We start from the raw sequence: 23,250 nt of genomic DNA, 5'->3' as shown, positions 1-23,250 counted from the left end.
GGGTTTGGTATTGCTGTTGCCACAGGGATTTGAAGTGGCTGTCTTCATGTGAGCTGTATGGAGCATCTGATAGTGTTTGGTGTTAAAACCATCCTGCTGAAATAAAGTTTACTTTGTGTTTATTGTTGTTTGTGTCCATTTCCATGGTTCCAGGCACCTTCTTTAACAGGGTTATTTCAGGGGTCATTACAGATGGCTGCCGAACATCATCACAGAATCATAGAATCATTAAGGTTGGAAAAGACCTCTAAGATCATCAAGTCCAACCATCACCCCAACATCACCATGTCTGCTAAACCATGTCCTGAAGTGCCACATCTACACATTTTTTGAACACCTCCAGGGATGGGGACTCCACCTCTGCCCTGGGCAGCCTGGTCCAATGCCTGACCACTCTTTCAGGAAAGAAATTTTTCCTAATATCCAGTCTAAAATCACACGCAGATCGTGAGATGAATGACTGGCGTCTCACTCAGCTCAGCTGGCAACTCCCCCAGAGCAGGTCTGTGATCCACCACCACAGCACAGGACTCAAAATTCTGGGGTTATCTCGATTGCAGGGGACCCTAGATGCCACCAGCATCACGGTCTCGCCCCATCGCAGGACCCCCAAGGCACATCAGGGACTGGATTCCAGGCGTGAGGAGGGAAACTAAGCTCAGAGCGCCGATTACGCTGGATGTGTGTTGTGAAAACCAAAAGGCGTTCAGGTTTCTTTGGGATCGAGGAAGCTGGGAGCCCAAACTTCACACCCGCGATGAAAAATCGGGTGTGCAGTTAGCTGTCATCTGTCTGCCCTGGCAGAACTCATCTCCGTACCCCACTCTGCTGCATCCTGCCCGTGTCCTGCCTGCCCAAACAACATGCTATGAAGTCTGAGGTGCGTGGAGACTGGGGTGCGGGGGGTCTGAAGTGCGTGGAGACTGGGGTGCGGGGGGTCTGAGGTGCAGGCAGGGTCCGGCCCCGCTGCACCAGGCAGGTAAAAGGGGGCTCAGCTGCGGGGCTGCCGCCTTCATGAGAGCTGCAGGTGCGGCTGGGGGGAGGGCAGGAATCCGAACAGTTCCTCCAGTCTCTCCTTTGCAGGATCAGAGCACCTTCCCCCAGCCCGCAGCGCCCGACGATGGGCAGGAGTAGGGTATGGGGCTCCCTCCCCAGTGCCGTACTGGTGCGCACTGGGCGGAGCGCGGGGTGCAGAAGGGGGGGGCGCACAGGGGCGCTGCGCTCTCCGCCCGCCGCCAGGGGGCGGTACAATAGCGGCGCTGCCGCAGCGCCCTCGGCGCCCATTGGCCGAGCGGGGCGGGCGGGCGGCAGCGCGCATGCGCGGCCGCCGTACGGGGCGGCCCCTTCCCGGCTGCCTCAGCGGCCGGCTGATGGCGGCGCGGTGACGGGTGAGCGGCGGGCGGTGGGCCCCGGCCGGCCGCGCCTGCCCGGGGAGGCTGCCCCGGGCTCCGGGGGGCGGGGGATCTGGGGAGGCAGGGCGGAGCGGGGGGCTGCTCCCCTCGGAGGGGTGTAAGGCCCGTGTGGGGAGTGGGGGGGATCAGGGCCCCGCGGCGTCCCAGGCCTCGGCCCCCTCCGCCCGTGTGAGGGACGGGAACAACGGCCCGCGCTTTCTGCTGGCGAGGTTGCGGCCCCTCTGCTTGGCTCCCCTGCGCACCCCCCACTCCCGGCGCTGGGCACAAAGCCCCTTTCCCGCGGTGTCAGCACCCTGCCCAGATCCGTTCGTACGGCAGCTCGCGCGCCCTGTGCCCGCAGGGGTGACAGCCCCCAGCGAGTGCAGCCTCCTCCCTCTGCTTGTGGGGAGCTCTCTTCTGCTGAGCCCTCATTGTTCATGTCCTACTGCGGGATTAAATCGTTGGGATTTTAAATTTTTTTTCTGAGCTTGCTGCCTTTTGGAGTTGTAATATAGTTGCTGTCTGCTGCATCTGAGACTTTTTCCACTGGTTTAAATGCATAGAAGTTATATCTGTAGCAGCAGTCATCTCTTCCACACCGGGCAGGTTCCCTCAGGTGTATAAGTATCTGTCAGACCTGTGGGATCAAGCTCTTGCTGATGAGTCTGTCAGCTTTCACTGCAGACCGTTAAAGTCGTGTTTGATCCTGCAGTAAATTAAGAATTTAATGTTTTCGGGTGGAGATAGTGTAATCCAGGCCTGTCAGAGACTAAATAATGAACTTAGAGGTTGTGCCACAGGTGACAGACCTCTCATTAGCTTCAAATTTTCTCTTCTTCCATTCGTGTCAGTTGCAATATCAGATGAAGTGATACAAGTCAATGTCATGTTATTGATGTTGTTACCTAGAAATTTTATATATATATATGTTGTGTGTGTGCACATAATGTGAGTTCTGTGTGTTTGAGAGACCTTTAAATGTTGTGGAAACAGTTACTTAATACTCTGGCAAGCATATTTAATATAAGAAAGATACTCCTTTACAGTGTTGCAAAAAACAGTGACATGTAAGAAGCTGGTTGGAATGTTGATATGTTTGTGCAGACAGTTTTTAAGGTTAGCAAAGGCAATGATTCTTTTGTGTTTGATTTGGAAGTCTTGAGGCTTATGTGATACTTAATGTTGAATTTCTTTGTGAATTTCAAAATGCCAGTGTGGACTAAAGCATAACTTCTTCAAAGCCTGAAATGATTGGTATCTAATGTTACAAATGTAATTTTAGGTAGTTTCCAACACCTGTGAACATTTGAACAGTGTTCATTACCTTTCAAACAGTTAAACAGTCTGTATCTGGTGCTAACCAAAAAAATGTTGTTACTTTGAATTTTCTCTGGCTTTGGAAAAAAGATATCTAAAAATATAAAAATATGGTGTACAAACATACACGAACTAGTAGCAAATCAGCCCTGTGCATAGGTTTGTTAACATCATCTGGATTTTTTTCTTTTGTCTTTTAGTTTAAAATTGAAGAAAAAATGTCACTTTACGATGACTTGGGAGTTGAGACCAGCGATTCTAAAACAGAAGGCTGGTCCAAAAATTTCAAACTACTACAGTCCCAATTGCAGGTGAAGAAAGCGGCTCTCACACAAGCAAAGGTATGGTCCCCTTTGTATTTTTGCTTTCTATTGTTAAAGCTTCTTTTGTGTTTGGAGCACCGAGGAAAGTTTGTGGCCTTAGAATACCGATTTGGGGTAATTTTCCTGGGATTTGTCGTATGAGTTTGTAGCAAGGAGCCTAGCAAAACTGAGGAGGGGAAAGGCAAGGTGCATATTTCTTGAAGTCTGTGAGAGGAAGTCCTGCAAAATTAAAACTGAATTAGGAACTGTGTGCACTGCAAGCCTCAAATTTTTTTAGCTAGTAGAGCCAAAAGCTGATCTTCAAATCTAACTTTGAAGATAATGAGATTAAACATTTTGATGTATTTTTATATTTTAAAGTAAGTAAGGGCCATGCTGTGATTGATAGTTGGCAGTACCGGTTGTTGATCATTTTTGGCGTTTTGCATCAGTTGTTATTCACATGCTTGCATCATTTTATACTTATTATTTAAAAGGCTTTCAGTGCTAAAGTGCAAATCATTGTGCATTAGAAATTTTTGCAGAAAGTATTTCCAGTGTACGTGAAAGGGAGAAGGAGTGCAAGCTAATTCTTGCTTAAACTGTGACAGAGCCATTTTCTCATTCTATTGCTACAGTATGTCACCCTTTTTCTTTAAGTAGTTGCTGTTTTGGTTGAGGCAGGACACGTGTGTTGTTTGTGGTGTGTAGGTTCTAGAGTAAGATTACTTACTTAGAAGAGAAATAATAGCATCCGAATACTGAATTAGGTACAGCATTTTTTTCACTGGGATTACTCCTGCTTTATGCTGCTGAAATTGAGGGCAGGATTTAGTTGATAATTGGAACAACCTACATGGATGAAATCTAAATGGCTGCTATATTAGATATGTTCTTTGTCAAAGTAAATGATGTGAGTGTGTGCATAGAATAGTAGAAGAGTAGAACAGAATTAGGAAATTCAGAGTTCAGAATAGGTTAATGCATTTTATCAGATGATAAAATAGGAAGAACAGTAGGTCTTCAGAAGAAGTCTGAGCCCCTGCTTAAAAAAACCCCACAGGGTTCAAACTCATCTGAAGAGATCATCTGAATCTTTAATGTGTGTTTCTGGTCCTAGTCCAAACTGAGCACCACTCACCTGCCACTGTATGTTCTAGTGCAAACACAAGCAAAGTCTGCTCTCACTTATTTAAAAACAAGAGGGCATGCACTGGTTTCACTGAAGCGTTCTGTGAAGTATTGCATCAGATCTGTATTTGCGTAGCAGCTCTTCAGCCATAGTTGGCAAGCATCGGTCTCGGAACTGAGCGGCCTTTGCCACTGCTGAAACATGATGTAACCTTAGTTATCCGTGTCAAGGTTCATTAGCAATGTTGAGATTTACTGTATGTTGATAAACTGAAGAGAAATGATGTATTGAGCTTTGCACAGTGAAGAATTTGTGACAGTGGTTTCCATACTTTTTTTAAAAAAATGGAGATACCAGCTGCAAGTATGTAAAGGAAGCTGCTTTTTAGAAAACTGTTTTGTTACCATTTTTAGACATTCTGTGTTTGTTGATTTTTCAGAGTCAGAGAACAAAACAAACAACAGTCCTTGCTCCAGTGATTGATCTGAAACGCGGTAGCTCTTCTGATGAGAGACAGATTGTGGACACACCACCTCATGTAGCAGCTGGGTTAAAGGTAAGACCAGGGCAGCTAAGAAGCCCAGCTGTTAACACATGTTTCGGAATTGGAAGTCTTTGGCTCCATTCTGTATTTTTATTTTTTTTATCGTCTTTCCCAGTGGTCAAAGAAGTGGTCATTTTCTGAAACTGATTTCCTCTGCTCAGAGGTTCTGTAATGAACATTTGAACTTTGTACAGTCTTCCGTGTGGTACAACATGGAATTGCCCAGATGAATGTGCAGTTAAAATAAAATGATATTCCTAGCATATTTCTCCTGGACACCTTCAAAGTACTTTGCAAGACAGCAGTTTGGTCAAGTAACTAATGAACATAATTGTAATTGCACCAGTGTTGGAACTGAGCATGTATAACACTCAACTTAATGGATTTCTTGTGGTGAGGAATCAAAAGAAACTTTCTTCTTGAAACTTGTTCACAGGTAATGGTTCTGAAATAGTTCTTTCAGACGAGGGAAGAACAGTATGTGCACCTCTGTTGATGTAGTAAGAGCAGATGATGAAAAAGACTGAAGAGGTTGTGTGGGAGGACCCCCTGCAGGTGGTTGCAGCAGCAAGATACCATAATACTTCTAAAAATGAATTAATCTTGTCCATGTTGAGTTGCTGCTGTATTTGTATTTGGCAGGGGGAGTGGATGAGGGTGATTCTTTCTTCATGGAAAAAATTGAGGTAGTGAGAGACTGGGTGAAATGTTAGTTTTTAAGTAAAGCAAAGATTTCTTCTAGTATCGGTGGGATTAGGAAATTTCCTGCCATTATAGAAGTCAGGAATTGAGTTTTGTGTTGTTGAGAGTGAAAAGGAAGCATTAAATTCTTGGTTTCCAACTGGATGTTGTTTTCACATCTCAGCTGAAAAAAATCCGTCTTCTTTTTTAAGGATCCTGTGCCTAGTGGTTTTTCTGCGGGAGACGTATTGATTCCTTTGGCTGATGAGTATGATCCCATGTTCCCAAATGACTATGAAAAAGTGGTAAAACGTCAAAGAGAGGAACGACAGAGGCAGCGTGAGCTGGAGAGGCAAAAGGAGATCGAAGAACGAGAAAAGTAAGGCTTTGTTTAAACTCTTGGCATATGGACAATTATATATAGAGTAGACACATTGATTTGTTTAGTTTTATCCCTCTAAACAATTTCGAGGAAATTCTTAAAGGTTTTGTGAAGAATACTGTGTGCTTGTAGAAACAAGCGCAGTGTTTTAATTAGTATGTTTTAATGCTGTTGTGGTTTAACCTGGCAGGCAGCAGCTAAGATCACACAGCCGCTCACGCACTCCTCCCTCCCCACCAGTGAGATGGGGAGGAAAACAGATGAAAAGTAAAACTTGTGGGTTGAGATAAAGACAGTTTAATAATACAGCAAAGGAAGGAATAATAATAATAATGAGGAATATGCAAAGCAAGCCATGCACAATACAGTTTTTGCAGTGATCACTGAACTCGCAGTTCGCTGCTTGCTGGCCAGCCTCCATTCATAAACTGAGCATGATGTCTATGGTATGGAGTATTTCCATTGACCAGCTTGGGCTAGCCACCTGGCTCTGCTCTCTCCCAGCTCTTGTACACTCACTCATCAGCCGGACATGGGAAACTGAAAAGAGGCCCTTGATCTCTTAGCAACAACTAAAAACATCAGTGTATCATCAACATTTTTCTCATAATAAACTCAAAACCCAGCAGCTACTGGGAAGGAAATTAACTCTATCCCCGTTGAAACCAGGACAAATGCTCTTGATAAAATTGCTTAACAGTGCAAAAATTACAGTGTATACCATCTTTACAGCCTCTTTAGCTGAAAGATGTGTCAAGTTTTTCTACATTTACTTTATTTCAGTAGTAGTAGCAGTGTTTGGGTACTTCATGCATCGTAATCAGACTTTGGCTTGCAGGTATTTTAGAGGATTTGTTGTCAGTATAACAGGACTACAGAAGTACCTTTCAGCACTCAATGATAAACCATTCTTTATGCTTTTAAATACTCCAAACCGATACATGAATGCGTTTCAGCTAGCACAGCCTTTGAGAGGTGTAGTTGCATTTTCTTTTTTAATATTCTGCATTCGATTAAAGTAAGTTAATTGTGTATTTATTACTCCTTTGTCTCTGGACAAATGATAATACTATTTAATTATCTTAATGCCCTTTCCCTGGAATAAGAAATGTCTCTAATCATGTTAAAGAAATTGAATGCAGGTTCAGTGTCCTATTGAAATAGGTGGTAAAACATCTGCCAACCAGGCAGTAAGATTGTATTTGTTTATTTAAGTGACGTTAATAAGCCAGCTTCATCATGCTATGAATCATCTGAAGTCTGTGAAATGACAAGAGGGATATTCTGTTGCTCTGTTCAGATTGTGGAAATGAATTAATTAATATTTGTAGTCATCTGGACTTCTCTGTCTTCTCTCAGTTCTATCTTCATTGTTCTGAAGGAATGCCTGAGGCTCTGTCATACTTCAGCTAGCATGCAAGATCTCAGAAAGCTGGGCTGTCACTTCCACAGCTTCAGCGCTGATGGCTTGTTTAGTCGTGCTTGTAACTTGTGTGTGGGCCTAGAGGGTATTCTTTATGTATAAAATTAGAGGAAATGAAAAATACATAATTCATTCAGATTTAAAACTGGGGAAGCAGTCTCAGCCAAACCTGCGTCAGATGTATGGTTTGTGATAGCCTGGGTGTTTGAACAGAGCGTACATTTGTTTTAAATTCACAATGTAGAGATTCAGAAGTTTTGTCTGGTTCCGTAGAAGTGCTGATTTTAGCATCCTGTAGCACGATTTTGATGGTTGTGCTGGGAATGAGATCTGATTTAAGCCCCAAGCTGTGCTCGTAAGTTTTGGGGAAAAATGCTTTCCTTTTTCTAAAGTATTAAAATGAGTAATGTCATGATCACAATAAATAACAGCTGAAGTGCAAACAGTTCTTGAAGCATTTCTCACCTGATGTTAAAAGTTTTAAGATTCAGGCAAGTCTATTATTCTGACTGCCAAGCTGGCGTCTCAATCTGATGTTGAAGTGTGATGACTTTTTTTTTTTAATTGATCGAGTAAATTATAATACTCGATATAGGCTGTGATGGGCAATTTAAAAGGGATTCTGATCAAAGCAGGGTGATTAATTAATGTCTGTGTTGCCTTGTTATTGGTTCCATCCAACACCCCTTCTATTGTAGTAATTCAGTCACTGTAGTCAGTTTGTACTAGATCTGTTCAGTTGCTTCCTCATTTCCATACGTTCTTCTTGGATGACTTGCAAGTGGAAAATGATCTTGCTTTGGATCCATCTTATAATGTACAAAAAATACTCCATGAGGATAAAAGCAAAGAAACAAAAAGTAAAGGTGTTTACTTACACCTTCATGGAAAACATTATAAAGTGCCAGTCAGAGTGTAGCAGCATAATTCACACTGCAAAGGTGGTATCACAAATTAAAGCAAAGAGTTAACTTTGATGGTTTCTTATCCTAACTTCCTGTGTCTCCTAGAAGACGTAAAGACAGACATGAAGCCAGTGGGTTTTCAAGAAGACCAGATCCAGATTCTGATGAAGATGAAGATTATGAAAGGGAGAGAAGAAAAAGAAGTAAGGGAGCTGTTTATGGTTTTGGTGGGGAAGGAAGAGAAGAGGAGGGAGGGGAATTCACATGCTGTTCCTGTTTCATGCATTCTGTATTTCTCTGTTCTCGGCTGAAAAGTATACTGTTATTTCTGAGCCTTTAGAATAAACCTAGCATTTTATTTACACCATAACTGTTGTAATGCAGAAAACTGTTCTTTCCATGGAGGCAGATGGCAGCTAAATTATTTGTGGAAAGACCTCTTTGTACACTAGTTTGTAGATACCTGTGGTAAGTTTCTGTGTGGTGTAGGTTCCAGGAAGGGGGTGAGGCATGAGATAAAATCAGGCTATGAGAATCACTGTTGAGTTTTCGCTGTTAAAGCTTACCATTCGTGCATTTGTTATTTGAATGCCCTTAGAACTAGTTAAGAAGATGTGGGTCTGGGTGATATGTCTTTGCATAAACAAAACTAAACTTTATTCTCTTTCAGCAACAAAGTTACAGTAAATAATTCAGGTCTGTTGTTATTTTTAAAAAGAAAATTGTTGACAGGGGACGTTTAAAGTATTTGCTCTGCCTTGGAGATTTGAGACTACATTAGAATATTGCTCATTAATATATGGAAGGGGCTTGGACTTTACTGTTTTGAAAGTCTAACTGATCTCAAACAGAGTGTCTTTCTCATTTGGTTTGAGCAGTTTTAGAACTGAAGGTTTGTTTCACTGTAGTCTGTAATTTTGAAATCCTGTGTTGAGGGGACTGGAACATCTCCCCTACGAGGAGAGGTTCAGGGAACTGGGCTTGTTCAGCCTGGAGAAGGCTGCGAGGGGACCTTATAAATGCTTACAAATATCTGAAGGGTGGGTGTCAGGAGGATGGGGCCAAGCTCTTTTCAGTGGTGCCCAGTGACAGGACAAGGGGCAATGGGCACAAACTGAGGCACAGGAAGTTCCGTCTGAACATGAGGAAGAACTTCTTCCCTCTGAGGGTGACGGAGCACTGGAACAGGCTGCCCAGGGAGGTTGTGGAGTCTCCTTCTCTGGAGATATTCAAGACCCGCCTGGACAAGGTCCTGTGCAGCCTGCTGTAGGTGACCCTGCTTCGGCAGGAGGGTTGGACTAGATGACCCACAGAGGTCCCTTCCAACCCCTACTATTCTGTGATTCTGTGATTCTTACGATAGACTGAATATGTAGTAAATCATTGCCGCTTGATGTTCACAGAATCACAGAATGGTAGGGGTTGGAAGGGACCTCTGTGGGTCATCTAGTCCAACCCTTGATGTGCTTTTTTCACTCATGTCTCCCTTGATGTGCTTTTCACTCATTTCTAGTTCACTGAGAAGTTGAAACTTCTCAGACTGCTCTCTTGCCGCTTCTCGGTTGATAGAGATGTATGTTAAGAATTGGCTGGAAAGGAGCCAGCAGCTGTGGTAAGACTCAGCGAAGCTATTTCAAGCAGCAGAACCTAACCCTACAAATGTGTTTTCTTTCGTTTTGCCCATAGGTATGGGAGGAGCTGCCATTGCACCACCTACATCTCTTGTTGAGAAGGACAAAGAACGTAAGTACACCAAAATCCTCTTCTCTAAAACCTGGCAGCATTGTTTATTTCTCAACCTTCTGTTCAGCTAACCCATCCTGCTGTTCTTCCTGTATGATAGTGGCAGAAGAACTTGTACTAGTTCTTTGTTGATGGGGGGAAGCTGTGGGGAACCAGTGATGCTACTGTGCTTTACATCTCGGTTCTAAAGGATTCTTTCTGTATTGCTAGAGCAGTGGTTTGGCAAGCTGGTCTGCTGTAACCGTGGTCAGTTCCTCGTTTCTGATGCGGAAGAAGAAATGTTGCAGACAGGTTTCTCTGGGTAGACTAGAACCCTCCACAGCATGAAGAGGGAATTTTTCCATTACCCTTTGCTTTAGGAGGTGCTTAATGAAGATCTTCTCTGAAGGAGTTGTGCGCTACAGACAGAATTTAGCAAACACTGTATCCCTCAAAAACTTAAAAAAGAGATGCGTGTGCGCACCAGGGTTTCCCTCAGTGAAGGCAGCTTGGAAATTACAGTTGCCCACTAGATGGCATCTTGCTAGAAGAACAAAACTTCAGAGGTTTTTTTGCATGTCCAATTGTCTTGCGTTTTACAATTAAAATAACGAACAGCACGTTGTGTATGTGGTTAAAAAAGAATAAGAAAAAAGAATCTTATATGCACAAACTTTCCTTTGGGAGTCCTGATTTTAATTATGAGAAGATTCAAATTTAAGAAGTGAAGCTTGGTGAAGTAAGTGAATGATATAATAGTGAAAGCATTTGAAGTGTGTAAACAGTAAAAACAGAGAGAGATTGTTTTGAGTAAATAATTGGGAGCAATTGAGCAGTGTCAAGGAAAAGTAAATATAGGCTGGAAATGGTAGAAATATCCTGAGGGGGAGAGCTTTCAAAATGTGACATGTTCTCACAAGGAAGCCTTTGTATGGCTTGTTACTTGATGCTCAGAGCTAGGCTGGAAAAACATGCAAAAATATTGCTGTAGCAGAAGTCCCATAGTCTAGTCCATCTGCTGCTCAAATAGGGATTTTTTTTCCTCATACGACATCCCCAGACTTCACGTCTTGACATTTAATTTGGTAAGATACAAGCACAAGAAAATAATCTGAAATGAAGTCAGTCTAGAAGTCCATAAGTACATTCAAAAGTGTGTTCTGCATATTTCCTTTAGTGTTCTGTAGGCTTCTTTTAGGAAGGTAGTTTAATAATCTGATCAGTATGGTGTGTATATGTATATCTCCATCTCCCTGGAAAAGTGTCAGTTCAGAAATCGTCACTGAGATCTCTTCAGATTGTATAAATACTTTGCTTAGAGTTGCATTCATTCTTTTTAGTAGACTGATTTCTCTTTTCTGTAAATGTACAGTGTATTTGCTTTACAGTCCTCAGGCCCCAAGCTGTGTGCCTTGATCCATTTTTGTCATAATTCTGTTCCTGATGAGTGGGGCTTTTAAGTTTGCTTGTCCTCTGTCTCGATAAGCTCACTGTCGTGCAGGTGGCCTCTTAATGTTTCTTTTCTCCATTTGATAAGAGATTAATAAATGTTTTATAGATCTAAGGGTACAAACTCACTGTATATCTTATGAAGAAAATCCAGAATAACTGAGCTCAAATCTTGTTGCTGAGAGAGAGGTGAGGGGGGTGTTAAAGCAGCGTGTGCAGAGGAAACTTCCTTCTGATTTGGATTTATGTGGAAGACTTTTTTTTGTAGTTTGTTAGTATTAAAGCAGAAAAAAAGTACAACTTGCAGAGGAGGAGCTAGGTGGAAGGCGTAGTACTCTTTGTTCGTAACAAGCAGGTAGTTCATGCAAAGTGTTTTACTGAAAAAGCAAATATATCCATTTTCTTCAGCGGTAGCATCGTTTCCATTTGAAGAGGAGTCGAGACCTCGGGCACCATCTTCCAAAGCAGCTATTCCTCCTCCAGCATATGATGAGCCAGAAAGACCTCGTTCCCCCACGGGACCTAGCAACTCTTTCCTTGCTAACATGGGGTAAATGATTGACTTACTCGTATTTTGTGGAAAAAGGCATTAAAAGGTGGTGAAAACCAAAAGTTAAAATAGTTTGTCAGTAGAGAAGAACACAACCCATTGCATGTATGTGGTTAGTCTGAGTGCATATAGCCCTAACTGGCAGGATACAGAAAAAGCAGTGGATTACTCGACGGTACAGAAATGCATTTGAGGTGGTTGAGTTCAGGGCTGTGCTTTAAGCGAGTTCTGAAGCCACGCTCCAGTATGAATTATTTTTGGCTTGTACAAGCCAAGCTAATACGGTATACAGGAAAACACAGATGGCATGTTAGTTTCTGCAGGTTTCTTTTCCAGCTTTGTCTGAAATTTGCTACGTACCAGTGGGTGAATCATTTCAGATCTGCTTTGTTTGTTCAAAAATTCAAAGCAAATTTGCATGAACGTAGCAGCTGTGGCTGCAACTCTGTCCATTTACTATTCTGCCTTGGATTAGCACTGTGTGCAATGCTTGTCTTACTACTGTGGCAACAAAGTGAAGTCGAATTTATAGTTAGAAACAGCTTAGAGACCTCATTTGAAAGGTGTAGTGGTTAGCTGTGGTCCTCTTGTCAATCACATCAGGGTCTTGCAGAAATGCAGCCTCAGCGTAGTCAAAACTGGATCCAGGACAAACACAGACATAAAAGTGTAGTGTATTACATTATTACACTGCATTTCCATTTTGGAGCCCATTTTTTTATGCCTTTTTTTGATAGAAACACTGGGTTTTTTTACATTGTCCAGAAAAAGGGTAACCAAACTCAGCACTGTTGGACCAGTTTATGCATTGTTACCACCTCTAGTTAGCAGTACCCTGGGGCCATCACTTTGTTGAAGGAAGTGCTGAAAATACGACCTAACCTGCCTTGCTTTGACCACACAATTGGCTACTGTTTATTCTGTGAATTAGTGTTTTAACCTTTCAGCATTACAAAGCCAGACTTTTTGGCCTTTTTAAATGTGTTTTTGTATGTTTCATATGGTGTGCTTAGAAAATAGTCTTGTAGTCACTGATCCTGCATTTTCTATGTAGTCTTACGTGCCTGTTGGTAAAATGGGAATGACTAAGCGTAGAATATTTACTGTGGTGTAAGCTACTATACCGTGGCATGTCGTTTGTGTCTTGGCCTATCTAGCTATGGTCTCCAAAGAAATGTCAGCGTGCATAGGTATGTTTTGCTTCTATCTGTTCATTTAGTGGGAATTTCAAAACCTGTCAGTGGAGGTGCTTTTTTAAGGTACTTACAAAAAAGGTACCTTTAAATAGTTTGGAGACTGCATTGCCTCAATACGTTCTTGAAAATTCAGAAGGATGAGACATGTTGAAGTTAGTACTGAGGATATCCAGATTTGTTATAGGAAGGGATAGCAAAGCCATGTACTCTTGAGCTTACGCCAACTTTGAACTAGTAGGTAGTGGAATGTGATCTGTGGGAAGCAGATCGTTCTGCATCTGCATTTTCTCTTAAGCTTTTGATGCCAGCCACTTATAAAGATAAGAAACTGGACGAAATAGACCTTGGTCTAATCTGATTTCTGATTTACTGTCAGCAGCCTGATCTAGTGAAAGATGTCCCTGCCCGTGGCAGAGGAGTTGGACTAAATGAGCTTTAGAGGTCGCGTCCAACCTAAACCATTCTATTGATGCTGACTTGTGCTGCTAGTAGATTCTAATGGGTTCTATTTGGAGAAGTATGACCAATTTTATTTAGTCAACTTCTCTGACAGGTTTTCTATCTGTAATTCAGGGGGAACACTTCTCATCTTCACAGGGTGCTGTGAAATTGCTAGGTTGTAAAGTTGTGTAGAAGCCCTTATGTTTTCAGTCTCTTTGTAATGAGATTTTAGGAGGTAGAGTATTTGAGCACACAGAAGAAATGCAGCATCGACATTTTCTGTAAGAAACCTTTACTGACTGATGCTTTTTCTCTTTGCAGAGGGACAGTAGCTCATAAAATCATGCAGAAGTATGGCTTCAGAGAGGGCCAGGGGCTCGGAAAGCATGAACAGGGGCTGAGCACAGCACTGTCAGTGGAGAAGACAAGCAAGAGGGGTGGCAAGATCATTGTTGGCGAGTCTGTAGAGAAAGGTAATTTTGTCCTGCACCAAGAAGTTTGTGAAAAATGGGGAGAAATAATAGTTCATGCTCAGTGGAAGCTCTTGAATTTTTTGTTTGCTGTCTGTCCTTGCAGAAGGTACTAGTTGGAGTTGGAAGAGTGGTTCGCGTTCCTTTTTGTGGAAATTTATCTTTTTAAAGATTCTATTTTAAATACTCAGTTTTTTAAAAGATTTTATCTCTTTTTAAAGTTCTGTTAATTATTTTAGCTCATCCTACCCTTCCTCCATCAGTTGTCCCCCTTTAATTTTTGGAGGCCAATTCTCTTTGAGGGGTGATCCTGCTCTGCTTCTGCTGGCTCTTCCTGTTGCATGCTTTAGATATTGCCCTCACTCCCCTGCTGTTGTCTGATCTGGAGGCGTTTGGGCTTACTAGAACAGCACCTCTTCCTGAGCACAAGTGTTGGAAGTCAGGAGATCTGATTTTTAGTTCTGAGGGGATCTGATACAATTCTGAGCTTATGAATGATTTCCCTCAGAAATAGTATGTTATCAGTGTTCTAGCTTAACTCACATTCTGTAGCAGTGATTTTTCTGCTCATTGTCCTTCCAAATAACTACAAGTTCTGAGTGACTATTCCTCACCAATATGAAACTACATTTTGTGGCTTTTATTCCATTCTTTGATAACAGTAAGGTTCTGGCGAAAGCCCCCATGTAAGGTTTTAAATGAGCTTCAATCTTAAATTATTCCATGATTCACTGTTCTGTCTTCGTAACAGAAACGGGCAAGAAGGCGGATTCTAACCCATTGACTGAGATACTGAAATGTCCAACTAAAGTGGTCTTACTAAGGGTAAGTTTGGAGTAAGTCTTGGTGTTTGCAGCGTACATGACTGGTTGAAATGTTTAAAACTGTGTTCCTGTTACAATGACTCTGTACAGTTCGAGTGGTTCTGGCCTGCAACTACACGGTGCTTTGTGTTGTGGAGAAAATGCATGTCTTTCCTGAGATACAAGTTGTGACTGTAAATCAACACTGGTTTAGATTATATGGTTACCTTGTCCTAGTACTAGGGAACTGTCTCCTCCTGTGGCTCTTGACTGGTAAACAGAAGCTTGAAGTTTTCATGGTCACAGTTGCATGCGTCTGTGATTTGCCTGCGTAATCATCTATACAGACTACATCCAGTGAGTCAGGTTTATTCTTTTAACTTTCAGAACATGGTAGGTGCTGGGGAGGTGGATGAAGATCTGGAAGTTGAAACTAAGGAGGAATGCGAGAAATATGGCAAGGTTGGGAAATGTGTCATCTTTGAGGTAAGAGATGATCTGTCTCTCTTTTTGGCTGTTCTGAAAGCAAACTGGGCACTTGTCCCTCGCGACTTGAGTTGTTACTGCCTTAGAGGAGGGGCACAGATGAGAAGATCTCTCAGGGTCCTTTGCTGTGTTGTGATTCTGGATTTTCCATAGCTGTAAGATAAAAACTGTTAATGTCAAAAACTGGTCAAAAATCTCTGGGTATTGTGCCTTTGGAACCTTTTTATTGTGTTCTCTTCACTAGTTTTGTGAAGAAAGGCAATTTAAAACAGTGTTTTTGCTACTGTTCTAATTACTGCTGGTTTGGGGTGGGTTTTTTGCTTTGTTTCAGATTCCTGGCGCCCCTGATGATGAAGCCGTGAGAATATTTTTAGAGTTTGAACGGGTTGAATCTGCCATCAAAGGTAGGTTACTAAATTGTGTGAACCTCAGAGTTTACTTCTGTGGAGATTAAACAGTCTCACAGATTAGACTGTTTAGCTAAAGAAATGTTTGTTTTATTGAATGGCTGCTTGCTGACCTGTTCTTGGTCTCAATTCCAGCTGTGGTGGATCTAAATGGAAGATACTTTGGAGGCAGAGTCGTGAAGGCTTGTTTCTACAACCTGGACAAGTTCAGAGTACTGGATCTGGCAGAGCAAGTTTGACTTTAAAAATCTAGCTCGAGGTGTCACTGTTTTGGCAATCAGGTTTTCAGCGGTAGGCTGGGAATAAAGAAGAGAAAAGTAGCTTTCCTAGCAAACTGGAAACAAGCCTCATTGAATGGATTTTTCACATTCGTTGTGACTTACATTTTTTTGTAATATAAAGTCCTTTGAAAGTAAGATTCACGTCTCTGTGTTTTTGAATTGCACAATTCTGCTTACTGCTCTGGGGATCCTGGTTTTTTTTTGAGCTTTCAAATGACTTCATTCTTTTGAAAACCCACTGCTGAGGAGATGCTTTGTCTGTATTACTGCTTTCCTTGTTCTGGTGCTTCATCATGGAGTCCCTGCGCTGCATCCACAATAAGTGGGAAGCTTTGGAAGAGGACTGTGTGCTATCACACTTCTCATACCTGATGGTGTCTCTCACAGTTGCAGCCTTGCTCTCGTAAGTCCTCCGTCTCTGCGTGCCAGAGTGATCTGGGGCCGTTGGACAGCTGGCAGCTAGCTTCTCTCTCCTGACTCGGGGACAATACTTCCTGTGCCAGAACGGAGACTGAAGTAACAAGGGATGAGCCTGTGTTTCTTCCCACGTCCAAAGAAAATACACGTTTAACCCAGGGAAATGGAAGGAATTTGAAATGTTCAGCCATTTGAATCGGAACGAGTGGACCGTTAGCAGGAGCTCAGTGCTGTCAGGCAGTCTTTACTAGAAATATCCAGGGTTAACTGGCGACAGGTCATTATGCAATGGGTAGAACTGAGGGAAACTCATTCTTGTATCTGGCCAGCTATCAGGCTCTCACTTCCTCTAACGTCACACGTAGGTAACTAACTTTCTGTTTAATTGAGTCAAACCTGGCATTTGCTCTCTCTGTGTATATTTCTATATTGGAGGTCGAATAACGTCAGGGTTATGCGGTTTTTTTTTGAGGAGTGCCAGTCAAAATTTTTAAAGCAGGATGCGATGGAAGAAAATTCTTGTATGAAAATCTGAAGAGTTGACAAACTAGACTACTAACACTACAACTCTTTTTTTCTTCTTATGTAAAATAATACATAGCACTCTGCTCCTGATTTCATGTTTGGTTTTTGTTTGGGAACAGTATGTGACAGAGTTGGCGCGAGGTGGCTCTGCAGTGATGGCAGCTGTCTCTGTGCTCCCCTGCACCTGGAATTGTGCAGACACTAAAGTGGAAGTGAGCTCTGAGGGCGTTTTAGCTGTTTGAAAGCTGATGCTGGATGTCTTTTTGCTGTTATGCACATGTATTGGGGGGAGGGGGTATAGACCTGTAGTTGATCAATGCTGTGAATATCTCCAGTTATTGCCCTTTTATTAAGTTTTGGCTGCAGATCTATATGACAAACCCTTGGTCTTGTGTTTTGCTTATTTTGTCTGCTTGTGTTCCACCGACCTCTGTACAAACATTTGCTTGTAAAACAGAGAACAATTTTTAAAAAAACCCTTGTATTTTACCTGCTGTGTGTTGGCTTCCTTACCACCCTCTCCTGTTGCACAAGGCCTTCCCACAGAGACAGTGACTTCTACACCACGGGTGCTGCTGTTGGCGATCGCTGTAATCCACCATTAGAAAACCTCACAGCGGCAGAGGTGAGGAGCTGCCCTGACTAATACTAAAACCGCAGGACTTGGGGCAATAACAGGATCTAGATTCTGGTATTGGCTCTGCTGTTAGTTTTCTGTTTGACCTTGAGCAACACTTCAAGGCCTTCGCTACTATGTAGTAAAACAAAGAAATTAGCCTAGTATGAATTAGCATAGGTTTGCTTATAAGAGTCAAATAATTTGAGTTGCGTGCTGTAGAAAGTTAAGCACTGGTAACAGATTTAGTATCATCTGAACTTGGAAACACGACTTGGCTTTAAGTAACATGATTTATTTATGGCTCATATTTCAGCAAATACTTCTGAGTGACTAGCTGGAAGCATTTCCTGAGGTATACAGACTATTTTCTGTGTCTTCTAACCAGCTGTTCTGGTGTTTTCTCTGTAAGTTTCTAAGCTTCCATTTTGATGAGTTGGAGGTCATGAGAATTGCTTTACTGGCAAGTTTTGAGCCGTTCTAAAAATCCTTATTGTGTTTGAAGATTTATAGGTAAAGTTTACCCTCGGAAACATAGGGGAGAGGACTTGTTCATGTAGTGTTTTGTACAGGAGATTCAGGCTATAAATAAAGTATTTTTCTGTACCGTGGGGTCACTATGACAGCATAAGCATGCCTCCTCCTGAAGTGCTATCAGGCCTGCATTGCTGCCGTTTCACCTCTTCGTGGGTACTCGCTTTGGTGGGTGCCGTACGAACACGTGACGTTGGAGCTTGGTTTGTTGGCAGTTGTCCTCGAGGACAATTTTGCAAACGTACATCCTTCCACTTAGCCCGTGTTGTGTTGGCTCGGTCTTTCTCAGGTCTGACTGTTAAAAATTTGGTTCCGAATTTACTTCTCTACTTCCTAACTCCTCTGGAATCTTGTTACTGACTTATTTCTATTTCTAGTAGTTTCTCAAATTACTTTTTATTTAACACCTCCAGCTCTTCCTGCTTACACATCCTTTCCCCCCCCCCCCCCCATCCTCCATGATTCATCAACGCCCTCTCAAAAGGCTCAGCAGCACTTAATTAGGAGTTCTTCGCCGCAGCTACAGAGTTTTATTTGTTTGTCTGTCTTTGCATACTGGAAGTTGTGCACCCACCTGTTTCTGTGAGATGCGTACTTGCGACTGTGGTCTGAAGCAATAATATTTTTGTTTCTCTTTTTGTGTGGTGCCTTAAAAGGTTATGATTTTACAGAATGTGAAGAGGATGGTGGCCTGTTAAGGTACATTTGCCTTGTTGGCATACAGTGTTGGTTATACTGCTTCAGAGGAAGCAGTCGGTATTTTTCAGGCCACTTTTCCTCAAGTGAAGCCTCAATTCCACGTTTTAAGTACCCGTGTAAATACTCTGATTCTCTAGTGTGCTGAATAACTGAATCTCCTCTCGGGCTAAGTATGAACTGTTTGTTACTTCTGAGAATCTAGGTCAGATGCCTACTTAAGAGAGATTTGACGATATCCTGAAGCTAATGGCACGTGGAGGACGAGTCAGCCCGGAGCTGAACGAGCTGTCCCTAGTGCCTGATCAACCCTGCAGCCTTAAGCACTGGGATTTGCATAGCAGCCTTGTTCTCTTCCTCCGTTGTAACAACTGGCTGCTATTTTAACAGTAGGGAACTACTGACTTAATGCTTCTGTAGCTGTTACAACCCCGAGGTTTCGTTCCTGAGTGCTGACAGCCATTTCAGAGCCCATCGTTACGTACAGAGGTTATGACTATTTTCTTACGTGCACTGCTCTGTGCTTAACCTATGTTGAATTTCAGCTGTCAGTTTATTGCTTGCCTACTCGCTGTCAGACTAAAGAGCGTTTTAGAACATAAAGGAAACAGTTGTAACATTATTATTGTCAAAACCTAAGCTTTCTTTGCCAATACTATATGAAAGGTGAGAGTTGTTGCCTCAAAGAACTTGCTGTCTGAATAGCCATACGGAGAGGGAGGGAGGCGGGCACGCAAAGCGTCTTGCCCGAGGTCGTGCCAGAGGTTGGTTGGAGAGTTGGGATTACACCTTGTTGCCCTGTACTTGTAACTATGCAACCAAAACCCACAGTCCTTGTGGAGCTGCTTTTCATTTTAACAGTAGAAAACGGTAAGTGCTCTTAGCCTTGAACTTTGGACTCTGAATTCAGCTGAGGAGAAGGAGATGTAATTTGTGTGCTGCAGTCCGTGTAAGTGCTTGCCTTTTGAGGAGCTTATCTGAAATCAGGCTCCTGTGGTAGTTTTGTCTGAGTGTGTCAGGGTGTTTACCCTTCTGTGCAGGAGAAAATGTTCATTGTAACCCCACATAGTTTCATAAAGACAGAAGGAAAAACATGGAAGGCTTCCAAGAGGGTCTTAAACCTCTTAAATCTTTCTTGCTCCACAAGCAAAAGTCTGATGAGGGAGTACTTTCTGTCCTTACAGCACTTAGTGCAAGAGCCCCCGCTCAAGACTCTGATTCATCCCATGTTAAATTAAATCCCGCGTTCGTGCCTAGGGTTGTTCCTCCCCAGATGTGGACTTGGCACCTCTCGTTGAGCTTCATGATGTTCTGCCAGCGCATTTCTCCAGCCTGTGGAGGTCCCTTCTGGAGTATCAGCCACTCCTCCCAGTTTGGTGTCCCTCTGCCCCATCACCCAGATCATTAATGAAGATATTAAGCAGGACTGGACCCAGTATAGACCCCTGGAGTACACCACTAGTTACTGGCCTCCAACTAGACTTTGTCACCACCTTTTGGGACCGGCCATTCGGCCAGTTTTCAATCTACCTCGGTGTCTGCTCATCCAGCCCATATTTCAACAGCTCCTTTGTGAGGAGGATCTTATGGGAGACAATGTTTGAAAGCCTTACTGAAGTCCAGGTAGACAATATCCGCTGCTCTCCTGTTGTCCACCAGGCCAGTTGTTCCGTTGTAGAAGGAGATCAGGTTGGTCAAGCATGACTTCCCCTTGGTGAGTCCATCCTGACAACCACTGATGATTTTCTTGTCCTTCATGTAAACTGTTTTCAGGATTAGCTGCTCCAGAATTTTAGAAATAAATGAGAATTGTCTAAAAATTGGAAAAGAGCAAGAGCATCCATACAGCTGAGGGCTGCTCACAGGTGCATCTAGCATTCATAACGTGTTCCTGACCGGGTACGAGGCTATAACCCTGTTCCTTTCCCCAGTAAAGCAAGAGCTGCTTGTCATCGCAGAGAGCTTACGTTGCTCACAAGCACTTTCTTTAACAGTAAGTGCAGTACTATGTGGTAATGATTGACTCCTTAGGAGAATTAATGCCTTTAGGTGATGAGGCACTTGCCCTTTAAAGAGGAATAGGGATTGATCGTGTTAGCAGTGCCCTGTCTGTTCATTTGCTCTCAGCTGAGCAATGAGAGTATATAGCCTGTCTGGAGGGTTTATTTGCTACTTTAGAATCATAGAATCATTAAGGTTGGAAAAGACCTCCAAGGGCATCAAGTCCAACTGTCAACCCAACACCACCATGCCTGCTAAACCATGTCCTTAAGTGCCATATCTACACATTTTTCTAACACCTCCAGGGATGGGGACTCCACCACCGCCCTGGGCAGCCTGGTCCAATGCCTGACCACTCTTTCAGGAAAGAAATCTTTCCCAATATCCAATCTAAACCTCCCCTGATGCAACTTGAGGCCATTGCCTCTCGTCCTATCACTAGTTACCTGGGAGAAGAGACCAACACCTTTGAAAACTCCTGTGTTTTTTCAGCTGCTGCTAGGATTTATAAACTTTACATTTGCATTTTTATATCTTATATTTGCATTTCTGTATGGAAGGAGTCCTTGAGACACAGGCATCGTGGTGTGTTGTCACACCATGACTCCTAGATCCACTCACTGGCCACTGCTTGGTGGCAGTCAGTGCCTGAGTTTGGGCTTCACCCCTGTGCCAGAGGAAGGAATTGAGCTTTTGTGAAATTCTGCCTCTGTCAGCCAGGAGATTCACTTTTCTGCTCTGCTGAGCTGTGGAAGAGGTGGGTTTTTCATAGATGGATTTGAGAGTAGCGCCTGGGCTTGGAAATTTTTTTGGTGTGTCCTATAGGCAGGGCTTCCAATAAAGAACTTCCCTCTTGCCCTGTGATGCTGAAGATTTTATTCTAGCTGCATAGCAGTTAAAGAGCAAGCCCAGAGCCTTTATCATCCGATCAATTTGGCTTATGTAAAACTTCATTATTTTTCTCATGTCCTCAGGGCCTGCCCTCTCCTTTGAAACCCCCCATGGACGTTAAGAAATGTGAAGGCTTTGAGGTTAGCACTAGACTAAACCCATTGACAGGGTTGCGCTGATGGGCAGCAGGTGAGTGACACCCTACAGCTTGTTCCTCCAGAGTATGGTGGAGACTACAAGACAGCAGAAATACAGCCTGGTCCTTGTATCTGCTCTGTGAATAGAGGCTTCTGCTGTCCAAGACTCCAGCACTGGTTTCTCTTAAATCCAGTACACCAAATACAGAACTTTTGGGGAGAGCTTATCTTAAAATATGAATATTCCATGTTGATTCATATTGTGGGACCAATGATGGGCAAGCCTTGTGCTGTGTGACCATGTAAGGAGAAAGCAATTCCCGCAGAACATTGCTTGCTTACCACCACCACCACCAACTTCTGGTTATGGCTGTAGAAGGGGCTTTCATGAAGTCTAGCTGGAGATGGTCAGGCAGCTCCTGGCAGGATGTGTACTTGACTGTGTGTTTAATTTGCGAACCCCATCTCTGCACTCCTTTGGCCCACAACTGCATTTCAGGCAGGTGTTTTTCACCTGTGATGTATTTTAGTGGATTAATAGACCTGCTTTTCCTTTTTCTGAATGGTGGCTTGTTGTGCAGTTCTGGAGGAACAACCGTTTGGGCTAAGGAGGTAGGAGTGCCAGTGCTCAGAGTAATGCAGGAGAGATGTTTGTGGGTGTTTTGAGGTGCTGGTTGATTGAATTAACTGGTCGGTGTGTGAGAGAAGACAGATCTCATCTGTGCCTGTCACGCGTTTGCAGAGCGAGCTTGAAAATGAACCTTTTCCTCAAAGGACTGCAGTGACATTTTATGTGGTGTAAAGGATGATAGGTTTTTTCAAGGATGCAAACACTGGAAGTTATATGAGTTGCTTATAACGTCAGCCAGCTCAAGAGCCTATGGGCCTTAACCCCTGGCCAGCTCTAGATGTGATCATAGATATTTGTGTCTTGTGTCAGGAGCAACAAACGAGTAGCTGCTCCTTTCTCCTCCTCAGCGAAGCATCTGTGAACTCCGAAAATTTCTTTAAATGAGCATTTAGGATGGTAATATCATCTTCCTCTTTCTGCAGGCCAGTGGATTGGATGTGCTGTTTGCCTTGAGTGTCCAGGGTGACTCTACTTGCTATTTACTACAAAAAATCTTTTGTCACTCAAGATGCAACTCAGCAAGTTGGTGGCGAGGAGAAGAAAACAAAGTAAAGTCTGCAGGACTTCCAACTGCTGGAAAAAAGGTGGGAAAACCTAAAGTCTGCCACTTCTGTGTTCCTCAAGAGAGAAACCGATGACAAATTCCCTGTCCGAATGCCTGTGCTTGATATTTTACCTCGAATTACGTAGTAGGTGACAATAAATACAAATGTGGTCCTGTCGTGAGCTGCGCTCCTTTAGGGATCCTGCTGTCCGTGTCAGGGCTGGGTGTTGCTTGTGACTTTCTGTATCAGTGAGCAAAGCAGGAGCAAAGCCACAGCTTTCTGTACCAGTGAGCAAAGTCCTACTTGAACGGGGGGAAAAATGGACATTGAGGTGGAAAAGCTGCAACGGAAGATCAAAGGGGTGAAAGCCAAGGA

At 43.1% G+C, this 23,250-nt stretch overlaps 1 protein-coding gene across 2 annotated transcripts; it reads left to right on the top strand.

Annotated features, from left to right (window-relative positions):
- The first annotated feature begins 1,330 nt into the window (after positions 1-1,330).
- RBM17 (RNA binding motif protein 17) lies at positions 1,331-17,313 on the top strand. Of its 2 annotated transcripts, none has more exons than XM_075428746.1 (12): positions 1,331-1,388; positions 2,909-3,049; positions 4,582-4,698; positions 5,580-5,746; positions 8,186-8,280; positions 9,764-9,820; positions 11,657-11,798; positions 13,757-13,908; positions 14,657-14,730; positions 15,096-15,194; positions 15,526-15,598; positions 15,737-17,313. In XM_075428746.1, the coding sequence occupies exons 2-12, from the start codon at positions 2,927-2,929 to the stop codon at positions 15,838-15,840; spliced, it is 1,203 nt and encodes a 400-aa protein (XP_075284861.1). In that variant the 5' UTR covers positions 1,331-1,388; positions 2,909-2,926; the 3' UTR covers positions 15,841-17,313. The 2 variants fall into 2 exon arrangements, with proteins under 2 accessions (XP_075284861.1, XP_075284860.1); XM_075428745.1 differs by having other exon boundaries at positions 8,183-8,280.
- The last annotated feature ends 5,937 nt before the right edge of the window (positions 17,314-23,250 follow it).

This window comes from Opisthocomus hoazin, chromosome 8, assembly GCF_030867145.1.
Source record: "Opisthocomus hoazin isolate bOpiHoa1 chromosome 8, bOpiHoa1.hap1, whole genome shotgun sequence".
NCBI classification, from domain to species: Eukaryota; Metazoa; Chordata; class Aves; order Opisthocomiformes; family Opisthocomidae; genus Opisthocomus; species Opisthocomus hoazin.
The sequence above is the reverse complement of the archived record's forward strand: the minus strand, read 5'-3'. Positions and strand labels throughout refer to the sequence as shown.